Source organism: Pogona vitticeps, chromosome 5 (genome assembly GCF_051106095.1).
Source record: "Pogona vitticeps strain Pit_001003342236 chromosome 5, PviZW2.1, whole genome shotgun sequence".
Taxonomy (NCBI): Eukaryota; Metazoa; Chordata; class Lepidosauria; order Squamata; family Agamidae; genus Pogona; species Pogona vitticeps.
This window is the reverse complement of record NC_135787.1, coordinates 115,868,432-115,880,972: the sequence shown is the minus strand read 5'-3', so window position 1 is coordinate 115,880,972 and position 12,541 is coordinate 115,868,432. Positions and strand designations below refer to the sequence as shown.

The 12,541-nt window shown below is 37.7% G+C and overlaps 1 protein-coding gene across 2 annotated transcripts in view; it reads left to right on the top strand.

The window, feature by feature from the left end:
* Positions 1 to 12,541, top strand: part of RELN (reelin) — a 383,519-nt gene that overhangs the window by 249,759 nt on the left and 121,219 nt on the right. For both annotated transcript variants that reach the window (XM_078394334.1, XM_078394333.1), the window contains 2 exons: positions 2,281 to 2,517; positions 11,642 to 11,834. In XM_078394334.1, the coding sequence (XP_078250460.1) occupies positions 2,281 to 2,517; positions 11,642 to 11,834 (430 nt within the window). The remainder of the gene's footprint in view (positions 1 to 2,280; positions 2,518 to 11,641; positions 11,835 to 12,541) is intronic.

The window sequence follows — 12,541 nt, the reverse complement described above, 5'->3', positions numbered from 1 at the left end:
AAGAAGGGGGTGATGGCTTCTTCCTATATAAGGTTGCAGAGTTTGAAGGAATGTTTAAAGGCACTGACTCTTTTTTTTCTTGGTAGAAGAGTGTGTTATGTTGATATTGTCAGGTATGACTTCAGAGTGTGAGAATCAGCCAGAGGTGGCCCAACTCCATGCTGAAGAGAACACTCCCACAGTTGACGTCACAGCTGATGTCAAGAGTTTTAACTGTATAAGCTCCCCATAGGATCCACACCAATGGGCAGACAAGGATAACAGATCTGGAAAAACTTGAGCTGTGGTTAAAAAAAAACCCAAACAAACAAACAAACAAACAAAAACAGTTCCCCAGAAAGGGAAAATAACCTTGAAATGGAATGGAGATAGGAAAATGTTTTGAAATTCTAATAACATAATGAGGCTCTGTTAAACTAATCTAAACCAATGGATAAGGACTCCCTCTTCAACAGGAGCAAATAGGATGGGTGGATAGACTCAGAGCAGTAGGAGGGTAATATTACTTAATCATTTTCTTTGTCCTGTGGTCCATTCACAACCTTAATCTCTTTTTCAATGTGTTTGAGGATAAGGAGATTTCCTGTGGCCCCTGCACCTACCCAGGAAAACAATGTGAGAGGGTAGATTAGGCATCTTCTCTTCTTTCTTTCTTGAGATTTCCACCCAGAGAAAATGGCTTTTGCTTTGATTTTTTAAAGCTGCATAAGAAATTAAAGTGAGACTCTGTGGAGCTCCAAATGTCTGCATTGCCCTGTCAGGAGAGAGATGCTGTAGCTGGAGGTCTCCTTTGGACATGACAAGTGTTATTGCTGATATCTGGCTTGAAATAAGACATTTCACATTTGTCTCAAACGAAAATACTTCCTCACTTTAAATTAGAGTGAACTATACTGAGCCATAGACTTGCAACTTACCGCCATATTCCCTTGCCACTGCAAAAGAGTACTTCTGTCTCTTTGCACTAATATCCTCCCTAATACAGTAAGAGTAATCAACTAGATTGCATTTTAACATTCATCAGTGATACAGCTAAGAGGAGGTAGCATGTAGTGGTTAAGCACGCGAGCTGAAAGAATTATGGCAAGTTTTTGGGTGAGACCTCCTCTCTCAGTGCATTTTGGAAATAGTTGCCTGAGACACATCTGAGGGCAGTGTGCAAACGTTATAAAACAGGTGCAATAAATTAATAGTACAATTCCACCACAAGAGGCATAAATATTAGTCAGCCAGGAAAGAATTAATACATCTAAAATCAATTTTGGGTGAACAAAAATTTGGGCAAGCAAACACTTGGATTTGGAATCAAATAGAAATTGAAATGGAGGTCATTTTATCTCCCTTGGGAGGATGGTCCAAAGTTAGGTTGTCATTGGAGGGGGTGGAATCCTTTTTTGTTTTGTTTTGTTTCCATTCTCTTTTTCTCCCAGTGACAAGATTTAGCCTTCTCTGAAGTTATTAATGCAAGGGTAGGGGCAATATTAGAGCCTCCTTACCTGGACCTATAGGCCATGTCTTACTGCAGTAATTTCTCAGACCTTGACAGTTCTTGAATTTGGGCCAGCTGTATTAAAGTTATCCCAGCTACAAAATATCTGTTTACTTATGATCCTCTACAAGAGCGGGCACGTAATTATTTTCATTTTGTCGTAAGGTTGCACACAATTTGGCTATCTTCATTTGCATCTCACCAATTGACTTTTCAGATTTTTTTTCAGTTTGGATAAAGTTGGATTGCAAAGTGTTGTGCAGGCTTTATTGTTACAGTTCAGCAGCATTACAAGGGGTTGCATAATAATTAAAGCAGTAGCAACTTTGATTGATTTATACATGCATATGTGAATGCAGAACAATCAGTGTATACTGAACTTTTCAGAATTTCATTGGGAAGGAAGGTACATCCCTGCTTGCAAGTAACTTATGATCTAAATGTTAATGTTAGGCAAGACAGGAGAAGGGGAAGGAGGGGGAGAAAATTGTAGCCTGCAGAGATAAATATGAACAACAGTAATTATACGTTTGAGGTATTGCTGGGAGTGTAGACTTCATAGATACCTGTGGACATAGGTATATAACGTCTAACAAAGGCTGATATTAAGAACAAATCTGAAGTGAAAAGCAGTTTGCTTTCAAGGGGGATTTAAAGAAAAATTGAGAGGAAACTCATGTCACTGTTCAAGGGAAAAGTTTCATAAGAGGTACTTAAACTATCCTGGAATCTTTCACAAGACTTTTCTACATTCGCAATTTGAACAAGTTTGTTTGTTTTTTGTTTTCAAGAATTATTTCAGTGGAACTACCAGAAGATGCAAGACAATTTGGCATTCAGTTCCGATGGTGGCAACCATATCATTCTTCTCAAGGCGAAGATGTGTGGGCTATTGATGAAATCATCATGACTTCTGTGCTCTTCAATAGCATTAGTCTAGACTTCACTAATCTTGTAGAAGTAACACAGTCTCTTGGGTTCTACTTGGGAAATGTTCAACCATACTGTGGTCATGACTGGACTCTTTGGTAAGCAATTTTTATCTTGTGCTGTAGTTTCCATAGCAAAGTGTCAGCCCTATGTATACTTCCTTGGGTATGAACCGAAAACGATATGGTACAACATACTGTCAAGTAAATATAGTTAGGATAGGAATATGAATATTGTAAGCAAGGAGTATAATAGCATTACAGTGTTTCTGTGTACCCTAATGACTGTTGGAAAGGACTAATTGATTTCTGCAGATGACTCTCTTCCTCACTGTTCATTAGAATTTTCCCCTGGGCACACAACATGAGCAACAATGTGTTCACTGACCTATCTGTAATGAGGGGTAAATTTTACACTGCAGTGCTGTGTGATTTATGCTTGATGATGAGACTGTACTTGCATGGTTCCTTTCCCTGCAATGTGTTGGAACTTGATTCTGAACTGATTACAGATGTAAATTAAAGAATAATTAGCAGCTCTGATTTCCTCCCCTTACAATAATTAATTCATGCAAATTGAGGCAGAGTGACGGGACATTACCTCACACATTTAAAACACAATTAATATTCTCTGTGTTTGAAACGATTTGTTCTCCTGATTTATTAAATGGGAGCAATTCTAATCAAAGGAGATGATCCAGCCAAATCTAAAAATCTCTGTAATCTGACAATGAAGTGGGACAGTTAAACCCATACTTAACCTCTCATTGAAGTTAATGCATTTTGAAAGTGCTTAATCTTAGCTAGATCAGTAACACAAAATTTTCCAAGAATCCTCAGATTAAAATAGACTGCCTAGAAAACCCAGAAATGTAGTCTCATAATTTTGTTTTAGTGAATTGTCTCTTGTTTGCTTTAATTGTGTTGCTTCTTTATCTTACATCTGCATGCTGTTTAGCGTGGCTTTTGGCACTGAAGCAGAATTAATCCACTCTGCTGCAGTAGAGGATTTTCATAGGTACCCAGCCGCACAATACCATCATGTACATTGTGATATTTGTGTGATAGTCCAATTATTACACTCTATTCACAACAGTTTACATTGCATCCATTCAGATTCATTCTTTGTGAAATAATAAAACACAATCATTATTCAAAATTTAATTTTACTTTTATTTTATAAAATATCCTTGCAACTGCTATTTGTCTTTTCAACATTCTAATTACTTCAGTTGCTTGTATATTTTCTCATCTGGAGTAGGCTTTAGGGAGAAAGAGATATCATTTAAGGAACATCATAAGTGGAGGATTTGGTTCATCCATAAATAAAAAGTACAAAATTGTTGCTTTTTATCAAGGTTAAAGCAAAAAATAGTCCAAGCCAGGAGCTTCTTTTCCCCTCCTTAACTGGAGAATTTTCTGGTAAGTGAATCAAGCAGTAGGCAGTGATCAGCCTACATTATTTCTAAGAAGAAATTAATTTTTTATTACATCCTAAAAGAAAAAAGATTTAATATACCCAACAATCTTTTTTTTAAATGAGGTAAAGTATCACAGGGAAAACCCTTACAAATTTGTCTCTCTGTGCACAATGTTAAAAATTACAAAAAATGTGTAAGAAACAAGGAAATACATGCAGGCATTCTAGATAGCCAGCACAGGGGAAACAAATCAAAATCCCTGATGCAACTAACTTTTTATGGCTCTGAGCCAACTCACAGTATTTCATCTAACATTGTTCTAGGGATCAGTTCTCCCTTATTGCCAGCTGGTGAGAGGAAAAGTCCAAGAGAAAACAAAGGAAGTTCTGTATATTTAAAAATCCCTCAATCAGCCTGATTGATTGATACTTGTGAGTCATCTATGGCATCCCTACTGATAACATAAAATACTTTTTATGGGTATTAATCCTTTTCAACCTTTCCAAGCATGCATGCTGTAAGCCTGTAACATAGGTATTAGGCCTCTTGACATATGTTGCTGTTTAATGACACTGATGAATCTGCTATCAAAGCCACTAGTAAAACTAAGGGTTAATGTGTTAAAAGGTTATTCTTCATTCATTACTAGTCATTCGTTCTTCATTCATTACTAGTCACTGCCCAAATAAAGTTGATAAACTGAAAGTTGTTTTGATTGGAATATTAATGCTTCGAGCCTGATTACAATAGTTTAAAAATTTTTTACAGACCACCAAGCTTATTTCTGTTGAAGATTTTACTCTACTATGAATTTACGATATAATGAGTAATTTGATTTGAAAAACTGTCGTTAAAGTAATTATGAGGAAAATTTTAAATAATAATACAGTTGCCCTATAGGCACCAGGAATCAGCAGTCTAGGACGTTTGTGCACAAGTACATTTTAAACAGTATGATTTGACTTTCTGATCATCTCTCAAACTAAAAGGAGTTCACTGGGCTGTGAAAACAACATAGAATGTGCTTTGCCAATGATAATGGGGCTGTTGATGCTGCATTAACCACTTTAGTAAGGACAATGGAAGTACTCAGTGCTCATTAAAACATGGCCCAGCTCAAACTGTTTGCATCATTTTAATCAAAGAGTTGGAATGAAAGCCCTTTAATGCCATTGTTTTCCCTCTGGTCTCATCAGGCTTACATAGCATATGTGAGGGTTTTTTTAACAGAGTTTTTTAGGCTGGGTGACAAGGTAAATGTTCTCCCTGTCCCCAGTTTTGTGTTTTTCTTCTTCAAAATCAGAAACCAAGACACTAATTGGTCTATAGCTCTCTCATATTGTTTTTGTTTTGCTTTCATTGAATTTGACAGAAAATCATTGTGAATATATTAAATTGGTGAGCTATATAAATATTCTTTGGGTGATTTGCGAAATATGAACTATTCTCTTTACTGACCTTGCATTTCTCAAGGGAAATTTTAAAAACTTATATCAGGTCTACGCATACCATTGGTAGTTAAATTAATTATTGTTGGCTTCTCCCAGCTGTGAGTCCATTTGCTTCTCATTTTCTAACTCATGACTTTCCATGAATGTGGATTGCCATGGCACAGAACTGCTCTCCTGGGAATATTCTCACAATTGCTTTTTCATTAGAAGAACTGTAGTCAATATGCTATAAATCATTTTACACCATGTCATCTCAAAGCAGAATTTCAGGCATGGGAGTGCATCTAATTAAACAGTATATGCCTCTTATAGACATTATACATTTCTGTTTCGATTCAAACCCTCGCATTTGTAAGGTTTTAAAACATTTGCTAATTGATTCATTTCCTTTCTTTCCAATAGCTGTAAATTAACTCAAACAATAAAGCTACTTGTACTGAGATATGAAACTTCAGATAAGTATTTGGTAATACACTGAGGAGCCCAGTCACTTTCTAAATCTAGAATAGTTAACTTGCTTAAAGTAGATTGTCATTTTTGTTATGATGGATGTATGAAGTTTTTACTTCAGTTTTTACAAAGTTATGACAGACTTATTCCCCATTCATTGCTAAAGTAGGGAGTCACATATATAGATATAAAGAGCAATATAAAAATATGTTCCAGTAAGAAGGTAAGTAAGAGAATATTTCCAAAATCAATAGTGTACACTTTATGGATGCTGTTTCCTCAATCCACTTAATAATATGACATGAGCTTTCATTATCCATCTGTCTGTTAAGTGCAGTGGTGAAATTATACTGATGAAAGGTTATACTACTCCACATCATATCATTTTTAAAAGAATATCTGCCAACGTGTATATACATGGGTTCATGTGTTTTTGTGTGTGCGCGTTAACACAATTTATATATTACTTCAGAACATACATGAGCCCATACGTATATGTGTGTACACACACAAACACACACACACACACACACACACACACACACACACACGGGTTCAAATATGTTCTGAAGATCGATCTGAAATGTTTAAAACTTGCAGTGTGATTGGACTGATGTGCCACTTGTATTAATGACTATATCTTCTAAATGCAGAAAGACACTCACACACATAGGCAGTGGTTTTGGCTGATACCAACCTTCATGATGAACATTATTCGATAATATTATTCCCAAATCATTGAATGCCACAAATATTAATCCACTTCTATTAGCAATAGCAAGAATATAGCCCTCTTGCGGAAGATGTATTGGGTTCACTGTGAGAATCTAGATTTTATTTGTTACATTCATGTTGGGTTTTTCTAGCACAAATCATTTGTATCCATGTTGGTTTCCACTGTTGCCGAAAGCAATGGATTTGAACATGATGTAATTATGAGAGTCCCACCACACCTTACCAACAACAATTATTGGCTGACATTTACTACGCTATCATCCCCATGTGCACCAATTAGTCTATAGTGCCTGCAGGTGGACTGATTCTATTGGGAACACCCATAGAAGCTGGATATTTCTGAACATGCACATTGTTTAATTAAATGTACAAGTAGAATTCTGTTCCCAAAAGAATGTTTATAACAAACGTTCTCTTGATTCCTTGTTTCAAGAGAGCATTTGATCCCTTTTCCTTGTTGATGTGGCCAGGACATTAGGCTACCTTTTGATAAATAGATTCCAAGCATGTTTCTTCACACAAAGAAAGAGAGTTCTGGGATTCCAACCATGAAAATCAGCAGTAAGTGAGTGCACTGGAGCATTGCTACAGGTAGAAGTTGCAAAATGAGAAGAGTTAATGTCCACACTGCTGCTGATTTATGGTTAAAGACAATCTGTGGTCGTAAAAAGAACCTCTGAAAGGAGTCTTGTCGCTGATGTTAAAAAAAAAATCTCACCAGGCTTCCTACATAAGACATGTTCAGTAAAATAGCAGGATATGATATAACTAGCTTTTGTTTTCTTCTCAGTCCCCCTCCTCAAAATTACTTTCTCAACATTTACAATGTATCAGAATTATTTCCTCCCAGAACTGTAGTCAGTTGAATGAATATGCAGTGAAAGGTCAGATTAAGTTATGTGAAGTTAAGCATCTTTACATAGAGACACTTTCTAAATCTGAGCATGAATGTATACACTATTAGTTGTTGGGAGATCACCTAAAAGACATAGATCAGAAAAGCTAGATTATTAGTCAACCTGAAATATTTGTTTTCCTCGTTATTGGAGTTGCTTTTGCTCTCCTTAATTGTCCTGGCATATTTATTACTTGTTGAGCCTTGGTTGCTGCATTTTTATTGACTAAAGCCTTGAAATTTTGCATCTGAACTGACTTTATTAGTCATGCAAAGCACGCATATAATATAAAAAAACCCACACATGTTCTGTATACACAGGATTTATGATATGATGGCGTGTGTATATAAAAAAAAACACTCAGTTAAAACAAGATCAATCAACTACATGTTAACATATGAATGCTGATCCATAAAGACTTGGCTATTCTATGTAGCAAGGCATAAAGAATATTCCTTTAGGAATTTAAACTGTGTGATGGAAAAGAAATGTCAAAGAATGCATTCTTAAGATTCTAATAGATTTTGATAGATTTTTTTAAAGTCAGTTTTCAACATTATTATCTAATGCACTGTAAGATACATGCTGACATTTATGGCAAACAGATATCTAGCAAAAGAATGTTAATCCTAACCTTACTACTAATTTTCACTATGGCCTTGCCCTTAGCATAAAAAGACAGATATGTGCTAAATACACTTCATTATGTACACCATCTCAAAACAAAACTTTAAAGCAGAAGGTTGCTTGGGTCCTGAGGCACAGAGCCTAGGTCTCTGAGGCAGAAGGTGGTATCCTTTTGGGAATGGGTGGAGCAGAGGATTTCCCCCTGTGGATTTCCTGTGCCATCTGCCGCTTGCCATAGTACAAGTGGCAATCTGCCTGTTTAAAGCAGTGGAGCTTCTGCCCTTGCAAGGAAGTTACCTAATGCCCCCTTGTCAAGCTCTGAAAAAGCCCAACTGCTCATGCATCATATTGGGTGACTTCATCTTCTCTCTGAGCCAGTAGGAAGGAGGAGAATTCTGCAAGCAGTAGACAGGAGTCTGCTCCATGTCTGGACGTTCAGAGGTGGTGCTGCACTATGAACAAAAAGAAGAGAATAATGACTGGTGATTCACTTAATAGACATTTCTGCTACCCAGGTTTGCCCGGTCCCTTTGTTAATTCCAAACCACTGGGGCGTAGAGTCTCTGGAGGAGGTATATTTATTTTATTTATTTATTTGATTTATAGATCAAATAAATAAATAGATCTCAGGTTGTAATAAGGAGGCATACATTCTGCTCTGGACCTGCTCCTTCCTTTTCCCCAGAGTGTTTTCTGGTACAGTATCTGTATATCAGCAAGTGCTGGGAAATTCAGTGGCTGAAATCTTGTTGCTTTGCTCAGTAAGTCACAACTAGAGTAGGTAGTCCCATTGAATTTGGTAACTCAGTTCCTCCTTATGATTCACTGATTGAATGGATCTGCTCTAGTTGCAGCTTACTACCCTTGGCAACAAGGTTTCAGACAGTGTCTTTTCTAGTCTGAGAGTAGCGAAGGAAAGAACCCCAGATGAAGGTGTATCGGTCCAGATAGGCGGGATATAAATCAAATAAATGAATAATAATAATAATAATAACATTTTAATATATATTAGAAAGTGTAGTGATCTTGCAGTGGAGATCTGAGACATTAAGGAAGGAGGAGTTTAGACTTCAAACTTCATGCATTTTATGTTACATAATGGTCATGACTGCATCTCACAGAAAATATTGTGGGGGGAAACCGGCTCTATTGGTTAATGCACCGCTTCCCAATGTGTGCTGATTTTTTAAATGTTTGTACTGGTACATAGTTGTAATAAGGTACACACCTGCCAGAACCTCTTCGTGCTGTGTTTGTTTTGATCCATGTGACACATTTACTTCCTTTATGTCAGTGCTGGCAGGTAAGGATGTTTTGATCCAATTTGAAAAAGGACATGCGGTATCCAAAACAATACAAATGCAGAAGCAGGTGATATCTTTATTAGACAAAAAAAATCAAGCAAACAACAGACAGCTAGCTTTTGATTATAAATTATCTTCCTTAGGCTATACACCAAGTTCTTGTTAGTAGTTCAGAAAATTATGTACAGTACTTTTATTAGAGTCCCAAAGTTTTGTGGCTGTTGTTGGAGCCAGGGTTAATGTCTTGAGATGAGTAAAGATGCAATCATCCAAAGGCTTGTGGGAAGAGGGTGTGATTTCAAATTCCTCCTCAACCAGCACTTTGGAATGTATCGCCCAAAGAACTGCCAAGCACTCTGCATCTAGCCACCTAGAGTGGTCGCAAGACCAGATAGGCTGGATATAAGTTAAATAAATAAATAAATCCATCCCCCTCCCCCCCCTTCACCTTCTTTTTGAAACTCAAAAAGAATTTCCATTTGGCTGAGGAAGTGGCAATTCATGATAATAGCATGCTTGCTTTCCTTTATATCATCATAACATCAGGAAATCAAACAATGAATCAAAGATGCCAGAATCTGATATTGGGCACTTAAGCCAAGTGCAAAAGTCAATTGTGATTTTCACTTTGGTTTACCGAGATGTCATGAAGGCTTGCACAGCCAGTGCCAAGGAGAGAGAATAAAAGCAAACCTATAGTTGCGATGTATAAACGTAATCAGCTTCAGTGGACAATAGGAGGAGTTAGCTAAAGTGTAATGAAGGCCAGGCACCAAGAGCAGAGAGGGGAGAATAACTTAGTCACCTTATCAGGATAAGGGCAGTCTATAAATAAGGTAAGTAAAGAAACTAGGCAGACTGGAAGTACGGATGAAGACTTGTACAGAAGACAGGTATACTCTGCTATAGATAGCAAAACCTCCTAGGGTCAAGTGGGAAGTTCATCATCACAGCCAATAACAAAACTAGAATGCTAAGGCAGAGCTGATAGGAAACCAAATGCTCCCAGTAGTTCCTCCTGCCACTTCTTGTTGGTTAAGTAGTGGGGTGAAAAAAGCATCACTTCATAATAGTTCACTGCAAACCATAGGCATACGGTATGTGTTTTCAAAGGGAAAGAAGTCCTGAAATACTTTGAAAAGCTAAAGCATAATAAGTCCCTTTCCTCTGTACTATCCCCCTATGTCTCCTTTCTCCTGGCACTTCGCCCTGAGGTGATGTTAAAACCTAAACTTTTGGGAGAAACATTGAAACCAGGTAAATGTGCTGAAAGATCCTGGACTCATGATTTATTGTGCAGTAGACATAAGTGCATAATGCCCGGCTCAAACACATTGAATCCAGAACTTGGATTAGGCTTACCTCCTTGTGATCTGCACTGGGCTCTATTGCCAGGGCAAGGACTTCTGTTATGAGAGTGTGTCATAGGTACATTTTATGCAGGATGTGGAGATGATAGAGAATGATTGAAAAGGAAAGCCAGTCCACTCATAGTCACTAATGTGAATGATTTAGGTATGTGGGAATGGTATTCATTCCTCATTCTCCACATATCATAAAAGGATCTGTGGAGTATGGCACAAATATGGACACTTCCTCCATTTTTTTCTGGGACACAATGCCATTATAGGCAAACATTGTGACCGAAAACCTTGGAGAGCTGTTCTATAAAGTAAGATTAATGTGTTCATCTGAAAAATAGAAATCATTACTTTTTTTAAAGGAATGGTTCTTCACAAAGTCCAGAGAGAAATTAGCATGTCTGTTTGGGAATGCAATTAAAAAAGACAGTGCTGTACCAAAAATATGTGGGGAGTGGAGAAACTCTGAGAAGAAGGGACCTTAGCAGTTATAGGAAGCTTTACATTTCTGCTCACTCACAGCAAGTCACCACAAATTGTACAGCCAAAACATTTCAGATTCATTGCAATGAAAGGTTCTTTACACCTACTGAGGTTGCCATCTCTGTCCCTTTTTTCCTTCTGTACATAAAAGTATGACAGATAGAGTTTTAATTTTTCAGTAGCAGGCATTCTGCAATCACTCTTCCCTTTCATGTCTCCATTCATACTGTCTCAATAGCATACATATAAAACTCTTGAGCTACGAAGTTGACAGTATTTTTGTGTGTTTTAAGCCACATTTATGCACATTTGATTTCTTATAGTGAGAGAATTAATGTAACCACAATGTGGCACTTCAGAGATTAACAAGTTTTATTTGGCATAGTCTGTATGTTCAAGGACTGCAGCCCACCTTACCATATGCATGGAGTGATGTGGTTGTAGTTGATGCTTCTGAACTCTTTCAAGTCCTTATTTCCCCTCTATTCATTCCAGTTTTACAGGAGATTCAAAGCTAACTTCTAGTATGCGTTATGTGGAAACACAGTCCATGCAAATAGGAGCATCATATATGATACAGTTCAACTTGGTGATGGGCTGTGGGCAGCAATATACTCCTCACATGGACAACCAGGTGAAACTGGAATATTCCACTAACCATGGCCTTACTTGGCATCTAGTTCAAGAGGTAAGTGTGATTAAAGATAAGATGTCAAATCATTTAAAGTATTGGCGAAAAAAGATATGATTGCTTTGCATGCTAATCTATAATTTGCTTTAGTGAAGCAATTAGTGAAATAATCAAATCATGTAGTTACCGGTAGTGTTGTATTTACATTTTCTTGGGTTAGAAATTGAAATGAATGGAGGAAGATAGACTTGTTAAAAGAATGCCACTATAAAATGTTTTACCCACAGTTCTAGACAATCATAGGCAACGTGCTGGCTAATTTTCAGCACTCTGCCTCTCTCGCACTTGACTTCGCCGCATGTGCACATGCAAGCCCACCCCCATGTGCGCAGGATTCTGTCACAACCAGAACCAAAGGGACTAAAAATGATCATTGAGCAGAAGAAAGCTGTGTGGAGGGAGGTGGAGATGTGCTTACGCGAGGGCGCATCTTAGAGGCAACCTTGATCATAGGCATGTTTCGAACATAGTGCTAAATGTAGATGAATGAGTTACCTCTTTCACATGTGCAAAGGGTGGCGCAGCACTTGTGCAGGCGTACTCGCACATAGGCGCAAACAAGCTGTGGGGGTGTGTGCGAAGGGGAGGTCACGGACTGGCACCAGGCCGTGGACCAGGGGTTAGGGACTGCTGCTTTAGGGAATAAGTCCATCTCATATTTGGTCTTCCTCTTTTCCTGCTACCTTATACCTTTCCCAGAAGTA